Source organism: Musca domestica, unplaced genomic scaffold (genome assembly GCF_030504385.1).
Source record: "Musca domestica strain aabys unplaced genomic scaffold, Musca_domestica.polishedcontigs.V.1.1 613, whole genome shotgun sequence".
NCBI lineage: Eukaryota > Metazoa > Arthropoda > Insecta > Diptera > Muscidae > Musca > Musca domestica.
In genome coordinates this window covers 5,295-17,500 of record NW_026712368.1, presented here as the reverse complement: position 1 = coordinate 17,500, position 12,206 = coordinate 5,295, and the positions used below count along the sequence as shown (strand labels likewise).

Below are 12,206 nucleotides of genomic sequence, written 5' to 3'. Positions count from 1 at the left end.
TTTGCCAGAAGGAGTTATCATAGTCCATCTCTGAACTTTCCCTTATTTCCAGCAAAATTAATACATATATCTTATATAAAAATTAATAGATTACCTGAAGCAGTGATCATGGAAGTATTTACAAGGTAAACACTTATCCCATAAGACAACATTGAATCTCGCATGAATAATAATAGTAATAGTAATAATAATAATAATAATAATAATAATAATAATAATCATAATAATAATAATAATAATATAATAATAATAATAATAATAATAATAATAATAATATACTGATAATAATAATAATAATAATAATAATAATAATAATAATAATAATAATAATACTAATAATAATAATAATAATATAATAATAATAATAATATAATAATAATAATAATAATAATAATAATACTAATAATAATAATAATAATAATAATAATATAATAATAATAATAATAATATAATAATAATAATAATAATAATAATAATAATAATAATAATAATAATAATAAATAATAATAATAATACTAATAATAATAATAATAATAATAATACTAATAATAATACTAATAATAATACTAATAATAATAATAATAATAATAATAATAATAATAATAATAATACTAATAATACTAATAATAATAATAAAATATTTGCCAGAAGGAGATAATAAACTATTTGCCAGAAGGAGTTATTCATAGTCCATCTCTGAACTTTCCCTTATTTCGAGCAAAATTAATACATATATCTTATATAAAAATTAATAGATTACCTGAAGCAGTGATCATGGAAGTATTTACAAGGTAAACACTATCCCAATAAGACACCATTGAATCTCGCATGAATAATAATAATAATAATAATAATAATAATAATAATATAATAATAATAATAATAATAATAATAATAATAATAATAATAATAATAATAATACTAATAAAATATTTGCCAGAAGGAGATAATAAACTATTTGCCAGAAGGAGTTATCATAGTCCATCTCTGAACTTTCCCTTATTTCCAGCAAAATTAATACATATATCTTATATAAAAATTAATAGATTACCTGAAGCAGTGATCATGGAAGTATTTACAAGGTAAACACTTATCCCAATAAGACAACATTGAATCTCGCATGAATAATAATAGTAATAGTAATAATAATAATAATAATAATAATAATAATAATAATAATAATAATAATAATAATAATAATAATAATAATAATAATACTAATAATAATAATAATAATAATAATAATAATAATAATAATAATAATAATAATAATAATAATAATAATAATAATAATAATAATAATAATAATAATAAAATATTTGCCAGAAGGAGATAATAAACTATTTGCCAGAAGGAGTTATCATAGTCCATCTCTGAACTTTCCCTTATTTCGAGCAAAATTAATACATATATCTTATATAAAAATTAATAGATTACCTGAAGCAGTGATCATGGAAGTATTTACAAGGTAAACACTTATCCCAATAAGACAACATTGAATCTCGCATGAATAATAATAATAATAATAATAATAATAATAATAATAATAATAATAATAATAATAATAATAATAATAATAATAATAATAATAATAATAATAATAATAATAATAATAATACTGATAATAATAATAATAATAATAATAATAATAATAATAATAATAATAATAATAATAATAATAATAATAATAATAATAATAATAATAATAATAATAATAATAATAATAATAATAATAATAATAATAATAATAATAATACTGATAATAATAATAATAATAATAATAATAATAATAATAATAATAATAATAATAATAATAATAATAATAATAATAAAAATAATAATAATAAAATATTTGCCAGAAGGAGATAATAACTATTTGCCAGAAGGAGTTATCATAGTCCATCTCTGAACTTTCCCTTATTTCCAGCAAAATTAATACATATATCTTATATAAAAATTAATAGATTACCTGAAGCAGTGATCATGGAAGTATTTACAAGGTAAACACTTATCCCAATAAGACATCATTGAATCTCGCATGAATAATAATAATAATAATAATAATAATAATAATAATAATAATAATAATAATAATAATAATAATAATAATAATAATAATAATAATAATAATAATAATAATACTAATAATAATAATAATAATAATAATAATAATAATAATAATAATAATAATAATAATAATAATAATAATAATAATAATAATAATAATAATAATAATAATAATAATAATAATAATAATAATAATAATAATAATAAAATATTTGCCAGAAGGAGATAATAAACTATTTGCCAGAAGGAGTTATCATAGTCCATCTCTGAACTTTCCCTTATTTCGAGCAAAATTAATACATATATCTTATATAAAAATTAATAGATTACCTGAAGCAGTGATCATGGAAGTATTTACAAGGTAAACACTTATCCCAATAAGACAACATTGAATCTCGCATGAATAATAATAGTAATAGTAATAATAATAATAATAATAATAATAATAATAATAATAATAATAATAATAATAATAATAATAATAATAATAATAATAAAAATAATAATAATAATAATAATAATAATAATAATAATAATAATAATAATAATAATAATAATAATAATAATAATAATAATAATAATAATAGTAATAATAATAATAATAATAATAATAATTTGTAATATTTACTTTAAATATTACAAATAATTCGCAAACTCTCTTCGATAGTTATCGTTCGAACAAGCCGGACAGATAAATAGATAGAAAGGCGGAAATGGCAAAGAGACCTGGAGGCTAGAAACTCTATTTCCCTGGGACACAGTTTGTTCTCATCAAATCGTGTAGCTTTGTAATCATAAGGTTGCCGTTATAATAAGTGTTTCGATCAGTGAACGAAAGTAAACTATTGCAAACGTTTTCAATCGTTTCGTTCTGTAATTTCTCGAATTGCAAGAAACACAACCGATATTTAAATAACGGAACTTGTTTTTTTTATTATGCACTGTTTGTGTAGATGAGTTGAAACAAAAACAAAACTGCATGCAAACTGCAAAATTGCACTCTGCTGGAGGACGCACCATTGGAAGCGAAAGTGTACAGGGTTGCCCATATTCGACGGACCCATCTGGCAACGCCATAACTTTTGACAGAGATGTCACATCGCTTAATTACATACCGCGTTTGAAGCGTCAGTCCAAGCAGATTTTTACCATGAACCAATACACGCCACGCGAAATAGTTGAAATTTACATTCAAAAGAAGAAGTCAATTGTGAAAACTCAACGTGCTTTTAAAACATTAAAAAATGTGAGAAGTGCGCCTTCTAAGAACACCATTAAGCGTTTATACGAAAAATTTTCGACTGGTAAGGCTCTTTCTAATCCGAAGAGGCCATATAAAAACCGACTAAGGCGATCGGCCGAGAATATCGCTGCCGTACGAGCCAGTGTTGAGAGGTCTCCAAGAACATCCCAAAAACGCCGTTCTCAGCAGTTGTCCATAGCTCGGTCCACTTTACAACGGATTATTCGCATTGATTTGCATTTGTTCCCGTACAAAATTCAATTGACGCAAAGAATGTTGCATGCGGACAAGCCTCGTCGATTGGAATGGGCCCAAAAAAACATGGGTCCGTCGAATATGGGCAACCCTGTACAATACTCATTGCAAACGTGTCCCTGTATATTTACTCATTACATATAATGTACATACTGTTATTTCTCCATCATTCAATGTACGCTGGTACGTCCTACAATGTACAGTTGCTTACAAACTGTTGGACAACGAATGTTTTCTCATCGGAGAAAACCAAATTCGCCAGTTCACCCCTTTGGGCAGGCGAAGCAACTCTTTAGCTCTTTTGAGTCTATTTTCTTTCTAAGTTCTTGCACTTTTTGAATTTCAATGGCTTTACCCCGAGCTCATTTTGCAATATTAGCCGAATGGAATATTGCGATCTATTTTTCGGCCACTGCTACGCGGGTTTCGATCAAGTCGTTTCTTTACTTTTCGAACCATTTCTGCTGATGTTCCATCCACTTCTTTGACGTCGGGCTACGCTAGCTGTATCACGGTAATGAGCGATGGTACGAGATTTAGTCACATTTAAATGCTGGAGTGCTCTAACGATAGCCAATTGTGGTTTTCCAGCCAAATATAACGAAATCACACTATCACGCTTGATTTCCATCACGAATAACTTTTTTTCTGGAAAATTCTCACTAAAATGCTTGTGTATGCTTGTAAACAATATAAGGATCTGGCACTGGAATAATTTTAACAGCTGTCGGACGAGTGGCTTAGAAATGACAGCAGTCTGAAGTTGGTTGCAGTTTTTTCATCTCAGCCTGTATATATTTATTTCACCCGATTTCAAGCTATATTGAAGTCTGCCATATTTGGATTAAATCAAATTCTTTATAGCTATAGCTCAAGTCTTCTCACAGTCATAATATACCCTCGAAAGCAATGACATTTGGAACGAGTGGTCGCTACAGCATAAACATATCTCCTTTAAATCTTTTTTAAAGCGATTCAGATGTAGCTTCTATATGTATATATATATTGCACCCGATTTCAGGGCATATTTCTCATTCAAGAAAGATCATTGTTGGCATTATTTACTTCAAACATATTCGCAATATAAACAATCATTTTTTACTAGAATCCCTGCTAAGTATGTGCAGTACTGTAGGGTATCATATTTCCGGCCCATTCTGACTTTCGTCTTCTCCATACTCGTTAAAGTATGCAGTTCATAAGGACGGATCAGATGTATCTACCAACTTGAAGACTCTGTCTTGAGCCGACAATACCGTTTTGTCTTTAAAAAATGTGTTTTCTATTCTTTGTTTCTTATCCGCTTAAGGTTAGTGTGTGAATAAATGTATTCTTCATGGTCGTAAAATATTAGTCGATAATATATAATTGCCATATTGCTGAAATCTAGTTTATTACATTTGTGGATTATCGCTGAAAATGATAAAAAAAGACACACGGACGAAAACAAAAACTAGACTAAAATGTGTAGTGTATTTACCCAATAGAAAACTTACAACGTTTAACAATACTTCTTCTTTTTAATGATAATCTTAAATTATAAAGGAAAGATGACATCTGTGACAACTCTGAGTTGTTGCCAGATTGTATTTTTTTTGTTTTCTAGGTTTTGAAAGTGTTATGAATATAATTTCATCATTTTTTAATTTATTCAACGACTAAAGGTACGGTCACACTGGGCAAATATTTGATCGAAATTTGTTTTCCCATATTTGACTGAACAAATGTGAAATTCATACAGAGTTGATTCGATGTTCACATTACAGTCAAATATTTGACAGATTTTGTTTGTTCAAGCAGTCACCAAACAGCGTCAAACAGTGCTATGGAAAAACATGTTTGACACATGATCACATTCGTAAAATATATTTTCCCATTAAATTGTTTGATCAAACATACGTTTATTTGGCCTAGAGAAATAGACAGGGAGAGTGAAAGAGAGACATAAAGAAAATGTAGTTTCGGGTATAATTTATTTGGAGAAGGGAAGCAAAAGAACAGCTGTTGTGGAATAAATTCCTTGTCAGGACAATTTTTTTTTTGCATTTTTGTCTGTATCATGGTAGAAGAATACAGGTAGTCACATCGACATAGCTGCTGGGACAATGAACTGTCAAAACAATTTTGGGATTGAAAATAATGAATAAAATATTATTGAAATTTGTAAAAATTGTTGAAAAATATATATCATTGCAACCTCCGATTTTTCGCTGTATAGTAAAACATAAAAATCTACTTATTTTTGTCAAAACATTTCAAAATTTTCTACATATCATTGTTGCATGCGTTGATGCATCTACCCATATCCTGTTTCAGAACCTGCAAGAATCTACTAGTTTCGCAATTTTCTTCGATATAATAAAGGGAAAATCGGCTATCGTAGTAAAAACACTTACATTCTCGCAGTTCTGGAACAGACCAACAGGCGAAACGCGTCGCATAGTGGTGAGTGTGTGATAGTGTCTATCTGGCTTTCCTTTTCACTGCAAATTTCAGATCATCAAGCTCGTCTCGAAAGAGAAAACAAACACTTAAATCATAAAACATATGATCTTCGCCTTAATAAGGCAAAACTCATAAACACTTTTTACTAAACATTCAAATTCAGTTAATTCAAAAATATCAAATAAACAAAGCCACTTATTGCATTCGTTTGTTTTCCTATTCATTAAAAATCATGCTACAAATGCTCCTGTTCTTAAAGCAAAATGCTGCCCAATGTTTTAAACTGATATTTTTCCTTGTTTGACATTTGCACCGTCAAATAAATGTTTGACCAAAAAATAGGAAAATAATTGATCATATATGTTTACATTATGGACACATTGGGTCAAATTTTTGTTTTCCGGCAAATAATTTTGTTTTCCCAAAATCAGCTGTTTTTGTATTTACCGTCAAATAATATTTGGTGGTCAGATTGTGACAAAGAAATATTTCACATTTTTCGTCAAATATTTGCCCAATGTGACCTTACCTTAAGATTAAAAAATGATATTTTGCCTCAACACCATGCCATCGACCCCATAGTGTCTTGTGGGGGAGGTATCAAACGGAGAAGGTCAATATTCACATTAGATCTCTAGTTTAGTCAAACATTAAGAATCTCTGACTAGCTTCGGATACTATAAGGGCTATGAGTAACCAAAATGTGGACCTTTTGTGGTGAAGTACCGAAGGAGTGGTCCGATATATTTCGTCTTCTTGTGTTGGAAGAAATATTAAGATATGCGAAATTTGAAGTCATATAAGAGTTATGATTCTTCACAATTTTGACCCTTTGTGCGGAAGGTACTTGATTGAGTGAACTGATATTGTCCCTTGCACTGATACAAATATTAAGATTTGCAAAATTTGAACAATATTGGATTCTTTCTTGTTCTATGAAGCAAATTATTTTCAATGAATATGTTGACATTTTGTGGGGGAGGTACCAGAGAAGTGGACCTATATTGCCCATCCCCGAATTCGATCTAAGTTTGACAATAATATTATGTGGTACCAAGTTTGGGTCGAATCGGATACTCCCTCCAAGAGTTATCGTGCGCACAAGCCACAACCCTTAGATCAACTCCAAATGTCATGAAACGGATTTGGTCTAAAGAGACCTAGGGTCTAATACCGTTATTTCAATTAGGCGCATTTTGGTCGTATCAAATGATATTGCTCTTTGTAGCCATATGGCTGAGGGTTTAACAATATTTGTAAGTTTGGAAACGATTCCTGACGATACTGCTCGGCAGCTGACAGCGGAAGTACATTGAGGCAATCTTATTGTTTGTGTAATTCTGGAATTAACTATTCACAAAAAAAAAACTAAAATAATAAAAATAAATAAATAAATAAATGTGACTTCATGTGAGCGATACGTTATTCGTTTCGTACGCTGTTTTTTTTTTTTTTTTTTTTTTGATAATATAATGCATTGTATGGAATATATTTGCTTTTGTAAAATTTTGATATAATTGAGTTCTGAAACCCACCAGATGTTGTCAACTGGTATTCGTACGCTTTTCTTTAGTATTTTTGTTTTTCGCTGGAAAGCGAGTTTACGAAAATTGTAGACATTAAACAAGATTTTGATAAGATTCCTGACTAGTGCAGCGATTATTTTTCATGTATTGAGGTTATTTCTTTCCATTCAGGAAAGCTGATGTCGTTGCCTCATCCGGTAATTGTTCCACAAGCGTAGCGTGAAGTAGTAGACAAACTCAATGCCACTCAAAATGCTGGCTCCCAAGAACAAGCCCAAAATACCACCAATCGTGACGACAACGTCCAGGCGGGTGCGCAAGGCCTGACGGCGGTATCGCTCAGTGGCAAATTCTGGCATTGTGACCGTTATTGTCATGTAGGGGTTGGATTTGTTGGAGCTGCAATACATTGATTCAGGGATTGCTTTGAAGGCATGGCACAGACCCTATGCAGTACTTACGGTAGCTGGTGGTCAAACACAACTCGGAAATCACTTTCCGTACACGAAGGCAAACATTCGCAAGAGTACTTGCTGTCTGTCCAGGGCAACAAGTTTCTGGCGTCTGGTCGGACCAAAGTGAAGTCTTCTAGACAAAGTAGGCCCTGCAGATCGCAGTCGGGGTATTTCGTTATCGGTTCTGGCAAGAAGTTGAAAACGGAACAGTTACACTCTTTCATTTGGTGGACGCGGTGACAGTCGACGAAACAAGTGCTGAAGCTATACGCCTTGTACGCAGTGTCTTTTAACAGCTCGTCGGGAAATCGACATTGTCTGTACTCTGGAGATATTTCCCTGACATCGGGATCATTGCTCATCGCTTGCATGAATATTTGAAAGATTTTATCCTGGCCTGGTTTATTAGCTTCAACCTTGTAGCCCGCCAAAGAGTTATGGGGTACATCCTCCTCGTTAAGAACGGATAACTGTTGGCAAAATTAGCGAATTCAAAAGGTACTGGTCGATAGCAACATGGGTTACCTGCGTTGGCTTCTTGGTTACGATCTTCATTTTGGCGGTGTCCGTCAGTGGGTCGATTTCGTTATTGTACCAAGTGGACTTCCTCTGTAAAACAAAACGGATGCATCACTGGTGGAACACGGCCACAAAGCAAAAAACCCTTACTTCTTGTTATTCAAAAGCGAATTGAACATAAAGCAGTTGCCATGGGGCGTGGTGAGCGGTAAAAAATATTTGCAGCAGTCGATCGGCCTCAAAGAAAATTCGCAGGACACAAAGAAATCCGTACAGTTGGTCATGAACTGCGGTACACGTCGAACATCGAATATGGCTTCAGAATATTTCTCAAAAGTGCTGGGTGAAATACCCCAAATTGAAAATGTAATAAAGCTTTAAAACTGCACTCCTTGAATTACGCCCTCACACCGCAAAGAGTTTTCCTTCCTATATAGAATGTGCTTCATACTGCCCTATGCTACATGTCGCAGATTACTAAAGATATATCCAGATCGTCCTGTCCAGGTGCAAGAAGACAGAGATACTAACTCAGTGCGGGTATTGGAATGACTTGCAATTCAAGGCTCGAGAGCATTGCAAAGGTGCGCTGATGTACTGCCGAAAGCAATTTATGTTTCTCTATGCGTCAAAATTGCGACGATAGCACCAATCGTCGCAATTTCAATAAAACTACTCTGTTCAAATTCACCGAGTCCTATTTGTTCGACACGGACACTAAATCCTGTTTCTATTACGACTCACCACATAAGAACTAAGTAGCATTCTGCCTATCGTATACTGCTTGGGGTCTTTATTTCATTTTCGTTTTGGGGTTTCATTTTGGCATTTATAAAAATATAATTTTTTTTCAAAAATAGAACCGGCATACTTACTCTTTCATACAACTGCCGCAAGTCCCTCGCCGGGCACTCGGCACAGCCTTCACCACAGTCCTCAGAACACCAGCCCTTGATGTTATCCTCTCGGTAGAAATAAGGATACACCAGAAAATTGATGAACGTCTCTACATCATAGCTGTACTCCTCATCCGTAGAACCGAGACTAAAATGGGTACACGGTATAGAAAGCAACGTAATTAATTGTCGAACATGAATTGGGCCGGGGGCTGAGCATACTCACGAGGTGACGTAATCAATTAGCTCTGGAGGTGCAACAAACTTATTGTACATATCACACACCGCTATAGTCGGAAACATTATCTTATGAGTCGACGGCAAGCTTTCGTATACGATGCTTACGGCGCGACTGTTGAAGTCCCTCTGATACTGGCTGATCAGTAAGTAGGATCCCAGGGTAGAGAACACGACACATATCAGCCAAAAGACTCGTTCAATCAAGTGCAGACTTTGAATATTTTAAAACCTGGATGAGTTGCTTCGAACCCTGGTCGCTTAATACTCACTTCTGATTGGCAATGTAACTAAATCCAGCTAATGTGCAGTTGGCGCAGTAATCTTTGAGATATCCCACCCATTTCCAGCTCCCCGTGCCTATGCTTGGCATAATGGCATCTACTCAAAACGCCCCGCTAGTTTCGATGGAGAATGGAAGATGTCCAATGTATAACAGTGCTGAGGAAATAAGCATTATTTTTATCAAGAGCTTATTGAACCTTCCTAAGTTTACAGGCACTGGGGCCAAACTAATGTATTTTGAGACCAGAATACGTAAACATTTCCATATTAATGTTGGACCTTTATACAGAGATTATCCATTCACTCGATATTGTTGTACGAAATGTATATAGTAAGGTACAGGCGGACTAATTTTCATCGAAAAATTGTCCGGCCCCAGGAATTTACATTTGTGAAAAGAAAACTTATGTAAGGAAACAGCTACGATCTTGTCCACAGTCGGATAACAGTTGTAAACTATGTACGACCGTTGCGAATAGTTTATTCTCCGCAAAACCTCCAACCACCTAAGAATCAGAAATGTCAAATTGCAATATTCCCAAATGAGTGTATCTAGGAGTTACACGTGGTAATGTAATCTGCGTACTATGCTGGAGGACATATGGCCATGACATTTAAAATCTTTTAAGTTTTGTGGATGTAGAAGCTTATAAACCCCCACGCAATGACTGCCAAAGTTACTCTATTAAAGTTGAAACCACTTTTGAGGTAAAGGGAGGGGAGAGATGGACTAAAGCATAGAAATATTATAATGTGGAATGCTGGATCAAATCTGGTACGGTCTTAATCGTTTTGTGTGTAATTTTTTTTTTTAATTTACGAAGAGGTAGCAAAAATAACAAAAAATTAAACAAAAGAAATAGTGAGAGGAAAGTGGCAGAAGGCGGAGGCATCTAAGTTAGTAAGAAATACAACGATAATTATGCCAAATCAAATGTAGCGGATAGACAGAAAGGTTTGTCTATTGCATGAAATTACCGTGCTTCATCAATCGTAAGAACTGCCAATGTGAGCCACTTTATATTCCAAAGGAAACGTACAATTTCTCTTTTGTTGGCATGCTTGCAGCGTCCTCCTGCCACTTACCGTGAATGAGTTCCAATTCTTCTAGAATCCCAAGAAATACACAATGGGAACAAAGGGGACAAACAGCCTTGCACCACCAGTCGAGTACGTTATTTTAAGCTTCTAACTGTCGGTTTGCTTTCTGGCAGGTCTTTTGTCACAGGAGCCGGACGAGGGACAGGAAAACGTCAACACTCTGCAGTTCTGCTCAGAGTGAGATGTATGGCCAATTTGAATTAACCACTTTCTGCTCAGGAGCGTGTGCTGCTCCATAGCCATAAATAATTACCGGTGCCATGTCAAAGCACAAAGCTAATGCAATTATGCAATTAAGTGCACACTGGACAATAGCAAGGATACCCAGCCCCCACTCAGCTCCATGTGCACGCTAAGCCCAGAACTCGTACACGTAAGCCGAGCAAGGGGCGAAGCAATGGTCACACAGCCCCATGTGCAGCAGGACTGCTGCAGGTATTTATTTGTGGTGAAAGTGTAAAACATGGCCAAGCACTTGAAAACAATTAGGAGCTCATTGGAAATTAATTTCTGTTGACAGTGCTGGTGTGGGCGGTGGCCGTGTAGTTGTTGAGGGTTGACAGTGTTGACATACTCAAAGCCGTGCATTTGCCTTTTCAACTGAAATCCAAAGAAACTTAATTAACATATGTCGTATAGTTCGGTGGCCTTTACACGCGTATAGGAATCCAGTACAGGAAAATGTGGCCAAAATCCTGCAACCGTGAGATGCTGTGTCCAACTGCTGTTCCTGAATGATAGTAAAAGTGATTCCTCAATTGAATTTTACTAATTGTTCCTCTTCTCCGCAGGAAGTATCTCCCGGGCCGACTTGACTTTTTGAAACTCGAATACATTGAGATACAGAAACGTTAAATGAATTTAATTTCGTCCTTATCGGAAATCGGTAGTTCGTCATGTTGCTCTTCGATGTTACTTTTTGGCACAGACATGCCTCTGTTATGGACAACACCTCTACATTTTCCGTACTAAAATTATGTAATAATAACTTATTGTGTCGGCAAGTTGTCTATGGTTTTTCTAGGATCCTCATGACATATCTTTCTAACGCATTTGTAGTAATTTTTTGTACCCCAGACCGAACCCTTCTAAAATGTCCAAAGAATAGCTCTCAACTTTTAATCTAATAAATTCTCTCTGCGTGGAAAGTTATGTAGATCAAGTGGTGAAAAGATTC

At 33.4% G+C, this 12,206-nt stretch overlaps 2 protein-coding genes across 2 annotated transcripts; both read right to left on the bottom strand.

The window, feature by feature from the left end:
• Nucleotides 1-7,465: 7,465 nt before the first annotated feature.
• Nucleotides 7,466-8,587, bottom strand: LOC131805837 (pickpocket protein 28-like). Its single transcript, XM_059129513.1, has 3 exons — nt 8,517-8,587; nt 7,998-8,461; nt 7,466-7,935 (listed from the first exon to the last, which is right to left on the bottom strand). The coding sequence occupies exons 1-3, from the start codon at nt 8,544-8,546 to the stop codon at nt 7,704-7,706; spliced, it is 726 nt and encodes a 241-aa protein (XP_058985496.1). The 5' UTR covers nt 8,547-8,587; the 3' UTR covers nt 7,466-7,703.
• A 69-nt stretch (nt 8,588-8,656) lies between these two features.
• LOC131805835 (uncharacterized) lies at nt 8,657-11,960 on the bottom strand. The gene is made up of 4 exons (XM_059129508.1): nt 9,916-11,960; nt 9,633-9,857; nt 9,386-9,554; nt 8,657-8,797 (listed from the first exon to the last, which is right to left on the bottom strand). The coding sequence occupies exons 1-4, from the start codon at nt 10,014-10,016 to the stop codon at nt 8,657-8,659; spliced, it is 636 nt and encodes a 211-aa protein (XP_058985491.1). The 5' UTR covers nt 10,017-11,960.
• Nucleotides 11,961-12,206: the final 246 nt, after the last annotated feature.

Bases quoted from the DNA above. Each gene is read 5' to 3' on its own strand.
- LOC131805837 (XM_059129513.1), bottom strand. From the start codon at position 8,546: ATGAAGATCGTAACCAAGAAGCCAACGCAG. The intron at 8,462-8,516 runs GTAACCCATGTT...TTTTGCCAACAG, and splicing joins TAACCAAGAAGCCAACGCAG to TTATCCGTTCTTAACGAGGA. The intron at 7,936-7,997 runs GTAAGTACTGCA...AATGTATTGCAG, and splicing joins GTGTTTGACCACCAGCTACC to CTCCAACAAATCCAACCCCT.
- LOC131805835 (XM_059129508.1), bottom strand. From the start codon at position 10,016: ATGCCAAGCATAGGCACGGGGAGCTGGAAATGGGTGGGATATCTCAAA. The intron at 9,555-9,632 runs GTGAGTATGCTC...TACCCATTTTAG, and splicing joins CTAATTGATTACGTCACCTC to TCTCGGTTCTACGGATGAGG. The intron at 8,798-9,385 runs GTAAGTATGCCG...CGTGTACCGCAG, and splicing joins TGCGGCAGTTGTATGAAAGA to TTCATGACCAACTGTACGGA.